General features: G+C 46.5%; 1 protein-coding gene across 1 annotated transcript in view; it reads left to right on the top strand.

Moving 5' to 3' along the window:
* LOC127917818 (serine/threonine-protein kinase Nek11-like) overlaps positions 1-16,010 on the top strand; it is a 120,397-nt gene that overhangs the window by 48,987 nt on the left and 55,400 nt on the right. The window contains exons 10-11 of the mRNA XM_052500874.1: positions 10,958-11,051; positions 11,401-11,530. Coding sequence (XP_052356834.1) covers positions 10,958-11,051; positions 11,401-11,530 — 224 coding nt within the window. The remainder of the gene's footprint in view (positions 1-10,957; positions 11,052-11,400; positions 11,531-16,010) is intronic.

Genomic DNA, 16,010 nt, shown 5'->3' with positions numbered 1-16,010 from the left:
GACTCATTTCATCTCTGCCTCGATCTTGACAAGTCTCCCAGTCCTTGCCGCTGAAAAACATCCCCACTGCATGATGCTGCCACCATCATACTTCACCGTAGGGATGGTGCTAGGTTTCCTCCAGACGTGCTACTTGGTGTTCAGGTCAAAGAGTTGGTTTCATCAGACCAGAGAATGTTGTTTCTCATGGTCTAAGAGTCTTTAGGTGCCTTTTGTCAAACTCCAAGCGGCTGTCATGTGCCTTTTACTGAGTTGTGGCTTTCGTTTGGCCACTCTACCATAAAGGCCTGATTGGTGGAGTGCTTCAGAAATGGTTATCCTTCTGGAAGGTTCTCCCATCTCCACAGAGGAACTCTAGAGCTCTGTCAGAGTGACCATTGGGTTCTTGGTCACCTCCCTGACCAAGGCCCTTCTTCCCGGATTGTTCTTGGGGACCTTCAATGCTGCAGAGATTTTTTGGTACTCTTCCTCAGATCTGTGCCTCGACACAATCCTAACTTGGATCTCTACTGACAATTCCTTCCACCTCATGGCTTGGTTTTTGCTCTGACATGCACTGTCAAATGTGGAACCTTATATAGACAGGTTTATGCCTTTCCAAAACATGTCCGATCAATTGAATTTCACCAATGCGGACTCCAATCAAGTTATAGAAACATGTCAAGGATGAGCAATGGAAACAGGATGCACCTGAGCTCAATTTAGAGTCTCATAGCAAATGGTCTGAATACTTATGTAAATAAGGCATTTCTTTTTTCGTTTTTTTCATTATGGAGTATTGATTGCTGAAGTTGTTTTTTTTCATCCATTTTAGAATCAGGCTGTAATGTCACAAAATGTGGAAAAAGTCAAGGGGTCTGAATATTTTTCGAAGGCACCGTATGTAAATGTACACATTACATGGATACACATCTGGTGGTCTGTGTTTAGTTTCTGCCTTGTGCAGTATGCTAACCTGACTGTACATGATGTATTCTGTTCAGCTTTCTTTCTGTCAGCACTGAATTCTATGCATTGCATTTCTCTCTAACACCTATGGCTGAGTGTACATGTAAAGTATATGTATAAGTATATGATGTGGCTGTCCCCTTTTATGTCTGTATGCTAGTCTGACACTGTTGTGTCTCCTTCTCAGTGAACATGGTAATTGGTGTTGCCTGGCTGTTCTGTGTTGACATAAAACACAATGGTTCTTTGATGTCTCTTGTTTTATCTCCTACTCCTCCTCCTCCACCTCCACATCATCTCCATCTCTCCCTCCTCCAGCTCCTCCATCTCTCCCTCCTCCATCTCTCCCTCCAGTTCCTCCATCTCTCCCTCCTCCATCTCTCCCTCCTCCATCTCTCCCTCCTCCATCTCTCCCTCCAGTTCCTCCATCTCACCCTCCTCCATCTCTCCCTCCAGTTCCTCCATCTCTCCCTCCTCCATCTCTCCCTCCAGTTCCTCCATCTCTCCCTCCTCAATCTCTCCCTCCAGTTCCTCCATCTCTCCCTCCTCCATATCTCCTCCATCTCTCCCTCTCCATATCTCCTCCATCTCTCCTCCATCTCTCCTTCTCCATCTCCTCCCTCCCCTACTCCATCTCCTCCATCTCTCCATCTCTCCTCCTCCTCCTCCTCCTCCTCCTCCTCCTCCTCCTCCTCCTCCCCATCCTCCTCCTCCTCCTCCATCCTCCTCCTCCATCTCTCCCTCCTCCATCTTCTCCTTCTCCATCTCTCCCCTTCTCCATCTCTCCCTCCATCTCTCTCTCTCCTCCTCTTCTCCTCCTCCTCCCTCCTCCTCCTCCTCCTCCATCTCTCCCTCCTCCATCTCTCCCTTCAGTTCCTCCATCTCTCCCTCCTCCCTATCTCCTCCATATCTCCTCCATCTCTCCTTCTCCATCTCTCCCCTCTCCTCCTCCATCTCTCCTCCATCTCTCCTCCTCCTCCTCCTCCTCCCCCATCTCTCCCTCCCCCATTTCTCCTCATCTCTCTCCCTCTCTTCTCCATCTCTCTCCTCCTCTTCCTCCTCCTCCTCTTCCTCCTCCTCCTCCTCCTCCATCTCTCCCTCCTCAATCTCCTCCCTCCAGTTCCTCCCATCTCTCCCTCCTCCATATCTCCTCCATCTCTCCCTACTCCCATATCTCCTCCATATCTCCTCCATCTCCTTCTCCATCTCTCTCCCCCTCCTCCATCTCTTTCCTCCTCCTCCTCCTCCTCCTCCCTCCTCCTCCTCCTCCTCCTCCTCCTCCTCCTCCTCCTCCATCTCTCCCTCCTCCATTTCTCCTCATCTCTCCCCCAGTTCTCCATCTCTCTTCCTCCATCTCTCCTCCTCCTCCCATCTTCCTCCCTCCTCCATATCTCTCCTCCATCTCCCTCCCTCCTCCATCTCTCCCCTCTCCCTCAGTTCCTCCATCTCTCCCTCCTCCATATCTCCTCCATATCTCCTCCATCTCTCCTTCTCCATCTCTCCCCCCTCCTCCTCCATCTCTCTCTCCATCTCTCCTCCTCCTCCTCCCCCATCTCTCCCTCCTCCATTTCTCCTCATCTCTCTCCCCCTTCTCCATCTCTCTTCCTCCATCTCTCCTCCTCTTCCTCCTCCTCCATCTCTCTCTCCTCCATCTCGCCCTCCGCCTCCTCCGTCTCTCCTCCTCCATATCTCCTCCATCTCTCCCTCCACTTCCCCCATCTCTCCTCCACCATCTCTCCCTCCACTTCCTCCATTTCTCCCTCCATCTCTCTTCCTCCATCTCTGCTCCTCCATCTCTCCTTCCTCCTCCTCTATCTCTCCTCCTCCATCTCTCCCCCCTACTCCATCTCTCCTCCCTCCTCCTCTCGCTCCTCCATCTCTCCTCCCCCCTCCTCTCCCTCCTCCTCCTCATCCATCTCTCCCTCTATTTCTATTCAGGGTGTGGCGTGACTGGTGTTATTTTTCCGTGACAAGTTTCTTCTATTGTCCTGTGAATATTCTCCCTCCCTCCCTCTCTCCTCCCTCTTCCTCTCCCTCTCCCCCAGTGGTTTACCCTCCCCCTCCCTCTTCTCTCCTTTCTCTCCCTCCTTTTACCTCCATGTCCCCCTCTCTCCCCTCTCCCCCAGTGGTTTACCCTCCATGTCCCCCTCTCCTCTCTCCTTCCTCTCCCTCTCCCCCAGTTGTTTACCCTCCATGTCCCCCTCTCCTCTTCCTCTCCCCAGCCTTCATGTCCTCTCCCTGCTCCCCCAGTCCCCCCAGTGTTTACCCTCCATGTCCCCCTCTCCTCTCTCCTTCCTCTCCCTCTCCCCCAGTGGTTTACCCTCCATGTCCCCCTCTCCTCTCTCCTTCCTCTCCCTCTCCCCCAGTTGTTTACCCTCCATGTCCCCCTCTCCTCTCTCCTTCCTCTCCCCCAGTGGTTTACCCTTCATGTCCCCCTCTCCTCTGCCTCTTCCTCCCTCTCCCCCCAGTTGTTTACCCTCCATGTCCCCCTCTCCTCTCTCCTTCCTCTCCCTCTCCCCCAGTGGTTTACCCTCCATGTCCCCCTCTCCTCTCTCCTTCCTCTCCCTCTCCCCCCAGTTGTTTACCCTCCATGTCCCCCTCTCCTCTCTCCTTCCTCTCCCCCAGTGGTTTACCCTTCATGTCCCCCTCTCCTCTGCCTCTTCCTCTCCCTCTCCCCCCAGTTGTTTACCCTCCATGTCCCCCTCTCCTCTCTCCTTCCTCTCCCTCTCCCCCAGTGGTTTACCCTCCATGTCCCCCCCTCCTCTCCTCCCTCTCCCTCTCCCCCAGTTGTTTACCCTCCATGTCCCCCTGTCCCCTCTCCTCTCTCTCCCTCTCCCTCTCCCCCCAGTTGTTTGACCCTCCATGTCCCCTCTCTCTCCTCCCTCTCCCTCTCCCCCAGTGGTTTACCCTCCATGTCCCCCTCTCCTCCTCCTCCTCCCCCTCCCCCAGTGGTTTACCCTCCATGTCCCCTCTCCTCCTCTCCTCCCTCTCCCCCCAGTGGTTTACCCTCCATGTCCCCCTCTCCTCTCTCCTCCCTCTCCCTCTCCCCCAGTGGTTTACCCTCCATGTCCCCCTCTCCTCTCTCCTCCCTCTCCCTCTCCCCCAGTGGTTTACCCTCCATGTCCCCCTCTCCTCTCCTCCCTCTCCCTCTCCCCCCAGTGGTTTATCCTCCATGTCCTTCTTCTCTTGTTGACAGATTTCAGTGAGAGAATGAGGGACATAGAGATAGGGCACCACCCTCTATTATGCCGAAAGCACAGAGTTTAGAGAGAGAGAGAGAGAGAGAGAGAGAGAGAGAGAGAGAGAGAGAGAGAGAGAGAGAGAGAGAGAGAGAGAGAGAGAGAGAGAGAGAGAGAGAGAGAGAGAGAGACATATCAACGATGGTGAAGTAAGACAGGGATATACTAGTCTGTTTGTAATAAAGCAATAATATTGATAATGTTAACCTCGATCTCACTCTTTCTTTTCTCTCTCTTTTACTCTCGCTCTCTTCCTCCCTTTTTTTCTCTGTCTCACTCACTCTCTACAGATCTTAAAACACAAGTTCTGTAGTCTGTCAAGACATGAGAAAGAGATGCAGCACAGATACTGATATACTGTATGGTTGTCTGTAAGTTATTAAGAAGGAAGAGGGAGAACTAAAACCACTATCATCCTCAGACATGAAGAATGAACACTGGCTCCTCAGTTATTGAAAGCATCCTCAGACATGAAGAATGAAGGCATGCTACGTGGCTAGTACACTGTATCATCCTCAGACATGAAGAATTGAACACTGGCTCCTAGTTTAGAGCTACGTGGCTGCAGTTACACACCACTATCATCCTCAGACATGAAGAATGAACACTGGCTCCTCAGTTTAGAGCTCCTGCAGTTACACACCACTATCATCCTCAGACATGAAGAATGAACACTGGCTCCTCAGTTTAGAGCTACGTGGCTGCAGTTACACCACTATCATCCTCAGACATGAAGAATGAACACTGGCTCCTCAGTTTAGAGCTACGTGGCTGCAGTTACACACCACTATCATCCTCAGACATGAAGAATGAACACTGGCTCCTCAGTTTAGAGCTACGTGGCTGCAGTTACACACCACTATCATCCTCAGACATGAAGAATGAACACTGACTCCTCAGTTTAGAGCTATGTGGCTGCAGTTACACACCACTATCATCCTCAGACATGAAGAATGAACACTGGCTCCTCAGTTTAGAGCTACTTGGCTGCAGTTACACACCACTATCATCCTCAGACATGAAGAATGAACACTGGCTCCTCAGTTTAGAGCTACGTGGCTGCAGTTACACACCACTATCATCCTCAGACATGAAGAATGAACACTGGCTCCTCAGTTTAGCGCAATGTGGCTGCATCAGGACAGAGGGATTTTTAAGCATTGACACAAACACACACTAATATTGCCATACTCTGTCCCTCTCCATAACCCCCTTTTCTCTCACTCTCTGTCTGTCTCTTTCTCTCGCACTTCCTCTCTCTCTCTCTCTCTCTCTCTCTCTCTCACTTCCTCACACTCACATTTTCTCACTCACTCAGACATGGAAATCACAGTTAGTAGCAGCTGTCTCTTAAACAAACCAGACCGTCACTGATTCAAACTGGCACCAATCAGGGAAGGTGCCGGTCATCATTAGCTTAGCTGGCCACACACTCTCCTATATGTTTGAGTAGCCAGATGTGTAACATGCTGCAGAGAAAGACCAGATTAGGTCTAGGTCTTAGCAATAGCCACACCCATCTCTTTAGGATTGACACGATCATGCCATTTGTTGCCTGACAGACTGCATCTGTAATGACTTGCCAAGGTGCCTTAGTAGCATGTGGACAATGCGATATGGTTGTGAGAAATGGTGATTAACTTGGGATCGTGGATGATATGATTCTCTGATCTGATGTTATGCTTATTAACTGGTCAGTGACATGATCATGTTATTCCACTTTTTACATACTTACCCTGATGACTTGTCCAATGGAATTCTACACACCATAGTTAGAGTTGTGGTTGAAGCCAGGGTTATGGTTGAACTGGGATGTGGACATGGAGCTAGGTTTAGGGCTGGGTCTAAGGTTAGGGTTGAACCTGGATGTGGACATGAAGCTAGGTTTAGGGTTGGGTCTAAGGTTAGGGTTGAACCTGGATGTGGACATGGAGCTAGGTTTAGGGTTGGGTCTAAGGTTGTGGTTGAACTGGGATGTAGACATGAAGCTAGGTTTAGGGCTGGGTCTAAGGTTAGGGTTGAACCAGGATGTGGACATGGAGCTAGGTTTAGGGCTGGGTCTAAGGTTATGGTTGAAATGGGATGTGGACATGGAGCTAGGTTTAGGTTGGGTCTAAGGTTAGGGTTGAACCTGGGATGTGGACATGGAGCTAGGTTTAGGGTTGGGTCTAAGGTTAGGGTTGAACTGGGATGTGGACATGGAGCTAGGTTTAGGGTTGGGTCTAAGGTTAGGGTTGAACTGGGATGTGGACATGGAGCTAGGTTTAGGGTTGGGTCTAAGGTTATGGTTGAACTGGGATGTGGACATGGAGCTAGGTTTAGGGTTGGGTCTAAGGTTATGGTTGAACTGGGATGTAGGACATGAAGCTAGGTTTAGGGTTGGGTCTAAGGTTGTGGTTGAACTGGGATGTGGACATGGAGCTAGGTTTAGGGTTGGGTCTAAGGTTATGGTTGAACTGGGATGTGGACATGGAGCTAGGTTTAGGGTTGGGTCTAAGGTTATGGTTGAACTGGGATGTGGACATGGAGCTAGGTTTAGGGTGGGGTCTAAGGTTAGGGATGAACTGGGATGTGGACATGGAGCTAGGTTTAGGGTTGGGTCTAAGGTTGAACCAGGTTGAACTGGGATGTGGACATGGAGCTAGGTTTAGGGTTGGGTCTAAGGTTAGGGTTGAACCAGGATGTGGACATGGAGCTAGGTTTAGGGTTGGGTCTAAGGTTAGGGTTGAACTGGGATGTGGACATGGAGCTAGGTTTAGGGTTGGGTCTAAGGTTAGGGTTGAACTGGGATGGTTTAGGGTTGGGGTCTACATGGAGCTAGGTTTAGGGTTGGGTCTAAGGTTAGGGTTGAACTGGGATGTGGACATGGAGCTAGGTTTAGGGTTGGGTCTAAGGTTAGGGTTGAACTGGGATGTGGACATGGAGCTAGGTTTAGGGTTGGGTCTAAGGTTAGGTTGAACTGGGATGTGGACATGGAGCTAGGTTTAGGGTTGGGTCTAAGGTTATGGTTGAACTGGGATGTGGACATGGATTTACATGGAGCTAGGTTTAGGGTTGGGTCTAAGGTTAGGTTGAACTGGGATGTGGACATGGAGCTAGGTTTAGGGTTGGGTCTAAGGTTATGGTTGAACTGGGATGTGGACATGGAGCTAGGTTTAGGGTTGGGTCTAAGGTTAGGGTTGAACTGGGATGTGGACATGGAGCTAGGTTTAGGGTTGGGTCTAAGGTTAGGTTGAACTGGGATGTGGACATGGAAGGTTTAGGGTTGGGTCTAAGGTTAACTGGGATGTGGACATGGAGCTAGGTTTAGGGTTGGGTCTAAGGTTATGGTTGAACTGGGATGTGGACATGGAGCTAGGTTTAGGGTTGGGTCTAAGGTTAGGGTTGAACTGGGATGTGGACATGGAAGCTAGGTTTAGGGGGTCTATTTAGGGTTGAACTGGGATGTGGACATGGAGCTTTTATTTAACCTTATTTAACTATGTGGAATGGACAAGGTTTAGGGTTGGGTCTAAGGTTAGGGAGGAACCAATGACATGGAGCTAGGTTTAGGGTTGGGTCTAAACCCTCAACCGGATGTGGACATGGACGCTGGTCCAATTGTGCTTATGGTTGAACTGGGACTTTACAATCACGTCAGGTTGTGATACATGGATTTGGGTTTATTGGGTCAAACCGGTATGTGGACATGGAGTGAGGTTTAGGGTTGGGTCTAAGGTTACTGGGATGTGGACATGGAGCAGGTTTAGTTTCTAGGTTATGGTTGAACTGGGATGTACATGGAATAAAAGGGTTGAGGTCTAAGGTTAGGGTGAACTGGGATGTACATGAAGCTAGGTTTAGGGTTGGGTCAAATTGAAATCAACATGGAGCTAGGTTTACTGGGTACTAAGGTTATGGTTGAACTGGGATGTACATTTTTTTTGTGTTGGTTAGGGTTGAAAATAAAAAAATAAGAAGAACAAAGTAACACAATTTACAATAACAATTGAACGAGACTATATACAGGGGTAAGGTTAGGGTTGAACCAGGATGTCAATGTGGAGACTATATAACAGGGGGACATACCGGGGTTTAAGTCATGGTTGAACGGGATCTTACATGGAATGTTTAGGAGGCTATATACAGGGGGACATACTAGGTTTAGGGGGTTGAGTCAATGTGGTTGACTATATACAGGGGGTACCGGTTACTGAGTCAATGTAGTTTAGGGGTACTAGGTTAGTCCAGGGATAATATGAGGCTAGGGTTGAACTGGGATGTGCACATGGAGCTAGGTTGAGGGTTAGGCTTTGGACATGGTTAGGTTTAGGCTGAAGGTAAGGGTTTAAGTTATGGTTAGAGGACAGTGGGAGACATATCTGAATCAGGGCCTCCAATTAGTATTCCTCTTGATTAGATCCTCTCTTTCATATGTATATTGTTTATGTCTGATTACATGCCTATCTCAGGGTTGGGAATAAATGACCTGGTATTACATACCTTACATGTTGAAAGAAGTATTTACATCCACATAGGAAGTGACCTACAAAAACAAACGCTAGAATTCAATCAAATCCACCACCCTGAGGTGTTTACAGTGCACAGTATCTCTTTTTGCTATGGTAAATTCTAAATCCCAATTGGAAGGCAGCAATTGTTTTCAACAGTGCAGAGGTAATTGTGTGTAGGAGGGTATCGGTTAGAGGACTGACCTATCTTAATCATCAACGCTCCAGCCCTCCCAACCTCTGACCGTTGCTCCTTTGACCTTTGCCCTTTGAACAGGCAGCGAAAGGTGCACCTTCAGACACTGAGGGAGAGTTATGGTTAGAGGACAGTCAGAGCTAGACAGAATGACCCCCAGGAGAGAATGAGGCTGAGGAAGCTGCAGGCTGCAATGACGACAAGGCCAGGAGGCTGTAGGTAGGACCTCCCTATCTTACTCACTCACTCCAGCCCTCCCACCTCTGACATGTTTGACGCACGCACACACACACACACATCAGACACTGAGGGAGAAGTCAGAGCTAGACAGAATGACACCCACACACACACAGGCTGAGTCCATGCGCACACGCACACACACACACACAGTCCATGACCAGTATAGAGCCTGTGAGGTCCCGTTGGGATTCTTCTGGGGCTGATGCATGGCTGGGTTCCCTTTAAAGATGAAGAGAGTTTTGTGTAAATGCATTCTCCCCTGCCCTAGTTTCCTTGGGCTGAACTGTGTTGGAGACGTGTCTACAGGGAATGATACTGAGAGCGACAGAGGGGTGGTGGATGGGAAGGACAACAGGCCAGGCAACAGGGCTATTGATGTGCTCTATGGAGTTTCAACTTTTAGCAGGACGCTGATATTATACAAGCCATGACCTTCTCTCTCTCCTCCTCTTCTCTATCTCGTTCTGTCTCTCTCTCTCTCTCTCTCTCTCTCTGTGGGTCTCTATCTGCCTGTGTTTCTTTCTCTCTCATTTTCTCTTTATCTATGTCCTTCCTCCTCTCTCTCCCACACTGTTGTTTCTGGTTGATAACTACAGTGTTATTTATTTTTTTAACCTTTATTTAACTCGGCAAGTCAGTTAAGAACAAATTCTTATTTTCAATGACGGCCTAATAACAGTGGGTTAACTGCCTGGGGCAGAACGACAGATGTCAGCTCGGGGATTTGAACTTGCAACCTTTCGGTTACTAGTCCAACGCTCTAACCACTAGGCTACCCTAAGTCTATGACCTCCTAGTCTTAATGATCAACATAACACACTGCCATCTCACTTTTATACTGTGTTGCATCATTCATCTACAGGTAACTGCCAAGATAAAGGAAACCCCAACATAGTGTCTTAATAGGTCACTACGAGCCAGAACCGCTTCAATGCACCTTGGTATAGATTCTAAGTGTCTGGAACTCTTGGAGGGATGCGACATCATTCTTCCACCAGAAATGCCATCATTTGGTGTTTTGTTGATGGTGGTGGAAAACGCTGTGTCAGGCTCCGCTCCAGAAGTGTTTAATTGTTTTTTTGTTTATTTAGTTTATTTATTTAACCTTTATTTTACTAGGCAAGTCAGTTAAGAACAAATTCTTATTTTCAATGACGACTTAGTGGGTTAACTGCCTGTTCAGGGGAAGAACGACAGATTTTGTACCTTGTCAGCTCGGGATTTGAACTTGCAACCTTTCGGTTACTAGTCCAATGCTCTAACCACTAGGCTACCCTGCCGGGTTGAGATTTGGTGACTGAGACGGCCATGGCATATGGTTTACATCGTTTTCATACTCATCAAATCATTTAGTGACCACTTGTGTCCTATGGATGGGGTCATTGTCATCCTATGGGGGAATAGCCATGGTAGACTGAATACTTTTTTATACATGACCCTAAGGGTGTTTAACTCAGGAACCACACCTGTTTGGCAGCACCTGCTTTCATTATACTTTGTATCCCTCATGATCTCAAGTGTTTCCATTATTTTGGCAGTTACCTGTATATTAAGATATAAGGCAAAGGGTGTGTGGTATATATGGCCAATATACCACGACTAAGGGCTGTTCTTAAGCGGGACGCAACGCGGAGTGCCTGGATACAGCCCTTAACCATGATATACCCATATGCCCATATACCACAAACCCCCGAGGTACCTTATTGCTATTATAAACTGGTTACAAACGTAAAAAATAAATGTTTTGTCATACACGTGGTATACAATCTGATATACCACAGCTGTCAGTCAATCAGCATTCAGGGCTTAAACCAGCCAATTTATAATATAATGTAACACTACAGGAGACTTGCTGAGGAGAAATACCAGGAAAACCACTTCCGAATGCAGGAGCTGAGGAGCCGCCATTTCGAGAAAGTCAGTTTGGACGTCTTGAATGTTAGTAAGACACAATTCTAAAAGTTGAATCAAAAGCTCTCTTAGGAAATAATGCATATAATTGGATGAGAAATGTTTTGTTTTTACCCTCTACGACTTTAATTACTTGAATTAACTAATTGTTTAAGTGCAATTAGTAGCCGGTTCTTTGGCCTGAGTTAAATTAAACTCTAAGGGTGTCCCTTCTCCGTGAACCTCGTTTGGTATTCCCTTGTTCTCATTAGCCAATCACTCGCTTCATAATTGAAACTCCCCCTAAAAAATAAAAAAAACATTTGTCTTGTTAAAAAATTAAAAAGATACTTATATGACTAATTTAATTGAAAACTCCATCACTTCCACCCAATAGGAGAGTGCAGGAGATGCAGCCCACCAGACTGCACCAATCAAAGCTGAGGACTACCGGTCGCTGGGTTGCTCACAACCAATGGGAAGGCAGCAGCAGGACAAGATGCGAATGTCTGAGCCAGTAGGGCGTGGTGAGTATACTTCCTTCTTGTACCTTTTATTTCTGTTAACGATAGGATTATGTTTTTATGCAGTACATCTTGGTTAGCCTGCAGTACGTATTGGTTAGCCTGCAGTACGTATTGGTTAGCCTGCAGTACGTATTGGTTAGCCTGCAGTACGTATTGGTTGGCCTGCAGTACATCTTGGTTAGCCTGCAGTACATCTTGGTTAGCCTGCAGTACATCTTGGTTGGCCTGCAGTACATCTTGGTTGGCCTGCAGTACATCTTGGTTAGCCTGCAGTACATCTTGGTTAGCCTGCAGTACATCTTGGTTAGCCTGCAGTACATCTTGGTTGGCCTGCAGTACATCTTGGTTAGCCTGCAGTACGTCTTGGTTGGCCTGCATTACGTCTTGGTTAGCCTGCAGTACATCTTGGTTGGCCTGCATTACGTCTTGGTTAGCCTGCAGTACATCTTGGTTGGCCTGCAGTACGTCTTGGTTGGCCTGCATTACGTCTTGGTTAGCCTGCAGTACATCTTGGTTGGCCTGCAGTACGTCTTGGTTGGCCTGCATTACGTCTTGGTTAGCCTGCAGTACGTCTTGGTTAGCCTGCAGTACGTCTTGGTTGGCCTGCATTACGTCTTGGTTAGCCTGCAGTACGTCTTGGTTAGCCTGCAGTACGTCTTGGTTGGCCTGCAGTACGTCTTGGTTAGCCTGCAGTACATCTTGGTTGGCCTGCAGTACATCTTGGTTAGCCTGCAGTACGTCTTGGTTGGCCTGCAGTACGTCTTGGTTGGCCTGCAGTACGTCTTGGTTGGCCTGCAGTACGTCTTGGTTGGCCTGCAGTACATCTTGATTGGCCTGCAGTACATCTTGGTTAGCCTGCAGTACATCTTGGTTAGCCTGCAGTACATCTTGGTTAGCCTGCAGTACATCTTGGTTGGCCTGCAGTACATCTTGGTGCAGTATATCTTGGTTAGCCTGCAGTACATCTCCCCACCACTCTTTCTATAAAAAGTTGATGGATGGTGCTGGAGAAAAGTAACTACTCTCAAATTCATAGACAGGTATATAGATGCAAGGACTGATCATCTATGATATCAAAATGATAGTTGTAACCATGTTTTGATGGTAACGCCTGTCGGTGCATGAAGAAGGAGTGAACCAAAGCGCAGCGTGGTACGTGTTCATGATGATTTATTTAAACTGAACACTGAGACAAAATAACAAAATGGACCAAAACTAAACAGTTCTGTCTGGTGCAGACACAAAACAGAAAACAACTACCCACAAAACACAGGTGGGAAAAAGCTGCCTAAGTATGATTCTCAATCAGAGACAACGATGGACAGCTGCTTCTGATTGAGAACCACACCCGGCCAAACACAAAGAAATACAAAACATAGAAAATAAACATAGAATTCCCACCCAAATCACACCCTGACCAAACCAAAATATAGACATAAAAAGTTCTCTAAGGTCAGGGCCTGACATTGAGGCTATACAGTTTTGTTAATATTTATTTTGTTTCCAAACATGAGAGTAAAATGATGGGGTACAACAGTTAAACTAAGATCATGATGCATTTCTAAGATATGTTATTCAAGAATCAATGGATACCATTCATTAATGTAGCAACTGCAACATGTATGTAGCATCATGTATGTAGCAACTGCAGAAAAGTTTGTTGAAATTAAACCTTATGTATACCCTGATGAAAATGTTGCTTTGGAAAATAAAAATATGTTCCCATTTATCCAAGACCACCTTAAACTGTATTATGTGTTTGAATCTTCGCCAAATGTTTTTTTTTCTATTTAACAACGCTCAGGCACTTTGGAGGAATACACACACAGACACACGCACGCACACACACAGACACACACGCACACGCACACACACACGCACGCACACGCACACGCACACGCACACACACACACACACACACACACACACACACACACACACACACACACACACACACACACACACACACACGACACACACACACACGCACACAGCACACACACAGACACACACAGACACACAGACACACGACACACACACACACACACACACACACACGCACACGCACACACAGACACACACACAGACACACAGACACACACACAGACACACAGACACACAGACACACACACACACACACACACACACACACACACACACACACACACACACACACACACACACACACACACACACACACACACACACACACACACACACACACACACACACACACACTCAATGAGCACATATGCAAATAAGAAAGACAAGAGAAAGTGCTTTGTTATTTTTAGTAAACCACATTAAACCAAATCTCAATGTCCCATTGCCCCTTTCCCCTTTCAACTGTAGACGTGGTCTGACATTAAACATACCTCAAGCAGCCTCACTGGGGAATAAAGGCAAGTATTAGACTCAAATGTATTAGGAAATAAACATTGACCTCCGTCCTCAGTATAAATAAACATACAGTATCACTGAGAGCCACAGGCAGTCACAGATGCAACATGCCCACAGGTTTCAACACAGTGTGGTAGGATACAGGGGTGAAAGAAGGTTATATTATCTGAGTTTGAGGTCAGATGACAGAGCTCTCTCTCTCCCCCCCTCTCTCTCTCTCTCTGACAGTCCCAATTTGCCCAGTGAAGCACTTTTTCAAAGTCTCAGAACTCTTTGCAGTCGGTCTCAGAGAGTTGCAGAGTCTGTTGGACAGGGAGGGAGGATAGCTTGACTGATGGGAGTACCTGGCCCTCTGTAACCTTGGCCGTGGTACTGCTGGTGCAGGAGGCCAAGCGGAGGGCACATGAATGAAACATTCTGGATTACAAAAAACTTCTTTGCATAAGTGATTATTCTGGTATGGTATTAACATTGCTAATGAAAATCAATGAAGCACTGAATCAGGTGAGATGGGACAGAAACCACTGACAGAAATCGCTATCAGGTTATAAGCACCAGACAGACAGGGTGTGTGTGTGTTTGCGTGTGCAGTTGTGTGTCATTCTCTGTCGTGGTGAGTCTGCCGGCTGGTTGGACTGTGGGATGCCTGGTCACTGATCTGATCTGCTTCAGGCTCTGTTGGACTCACTCTAAGAAAGCCACAAAAGGGAAGGCTTTTAGGAGGCTTATAGTTTGTGTGATGTAATCAGGATATTGTGTTGTACTAGTGGACTGTAGTTGTATGACTTGACTGAGACATCATTATTTACCTGATTCCTTTATGATACTTTGGTCAATTTTTAGAGACCGCTTGTTTTTTTCTCAATTTCATTCCCCCTCTCTGTCTCTTTATCTCCATTTCATTCTCTGTCTCTTTATCTCCATTTCATTTCCTGTCTCTTTATCTCCATTTCATTCCTTCCGTCTCTTTATCTCCATTTCATTCCCTGTCTCTTTATCTCCATTTCATTCCTTCCGTCTCTTTATCTCCATTTCATTCTCTGTCTCTTTATCTCCATTTCATTCTCTGTCTCTTTATCTCCATTTCATTTCCTGTCTCTTTATCTCCATTTCATTCCCTGTCTCTTTATCTCCATTTCATTCCCTGTCTCTTTATCTCCATTTCATTCCCTGTCTCTTTATCTCCATTTCATTCCTTCCGTCTCTTTATCTCCATTTCATTCCCTGTCTCTTTATCTCCATTTCATTCCTTCCGTCTCTTTATCTCCATTTCATTCTCTGTCTCTTTATCTCCATTTCATTCTCTGTCTCTTTATCTCCATTTCATTTCCTGTCTCTTTATCTCCATTTCATTCCTTCCGTCTCTTTATCTCCATTTCATTCCCTGTCTCTTTATCTCCATTTCATTCCTTCCGTCTCTTTATCTCCATTTCATTCCTTCCGTCTCTTTATCTCCATTTCATTCCCTGTCTCTTTATCTCCATTTCATTCCTGTCTCTTTATCTCCATTTCATTCCTTCCGTCTCTTTATCTCCATTTCATTCCCTGTCTCTTTATCTCCATTTCATTTCCTGTCTCTTTATCTCCATTTCATTCCTTCCGTCTCTTTATCTCCATTTCATTCCCTGTCTCTTTATCTCCATTTCATTCCTTCCGTCTCTTTATCTCCATTTCATTCTCTGTCTCTTTATCTCCATTTCATTCTCTGTCTCTTTATCTCCATTTCATTTCCTGTCTCTTTATCTCCATTTCATTCCTTCCGTCTCTTTATCTCCATTTCATTCCACCTGTCTTTTTATCTGCTTCCCCCATTTTTAGTGGTCATATTTCTCAGAAGATATGGTTTTGTCTCGGAGGATTAAGGATAAGTCTTTGGAAAGTGTACAGATTTATATTGGAGATAGTCCCGGTTTGAAATTGAACTTTTGTCTCCAATACCAGTCAACACTGTATATTACAGGTTTCTGTGGTAGATAGGAAAGAAACAATTATTGAAAATGAAATGAAAGTGATTTCCACTCTCTTCCACACATTTTCTTTCTCTGTCTCGCTCCTCAGTGCTCTGTCTTTCTATTTTTCT

The sequence above is a fragment of the Oncorhynchus keta genome, unplaced genomic scaffold, assembly GCF_023373465.1.
Source record: "Oncorhynchus keta strain PuntledgeMale-10-30-2019 unplaced genomic scaffold, Oket_V2 Un_contig_1222_pilon_pilon, whole genome shotgun sequence".
Classification (NCBI taxonomy): Eukaryota; Metazoa; Chordata; class Actinopteri; order Salmoniformes; family Salmonidae; genus Oncorhynchus; species Oncorhynchus keta.
This window is presented reverse-complemented; position numbering and strand designations above follow the sequence as displayed.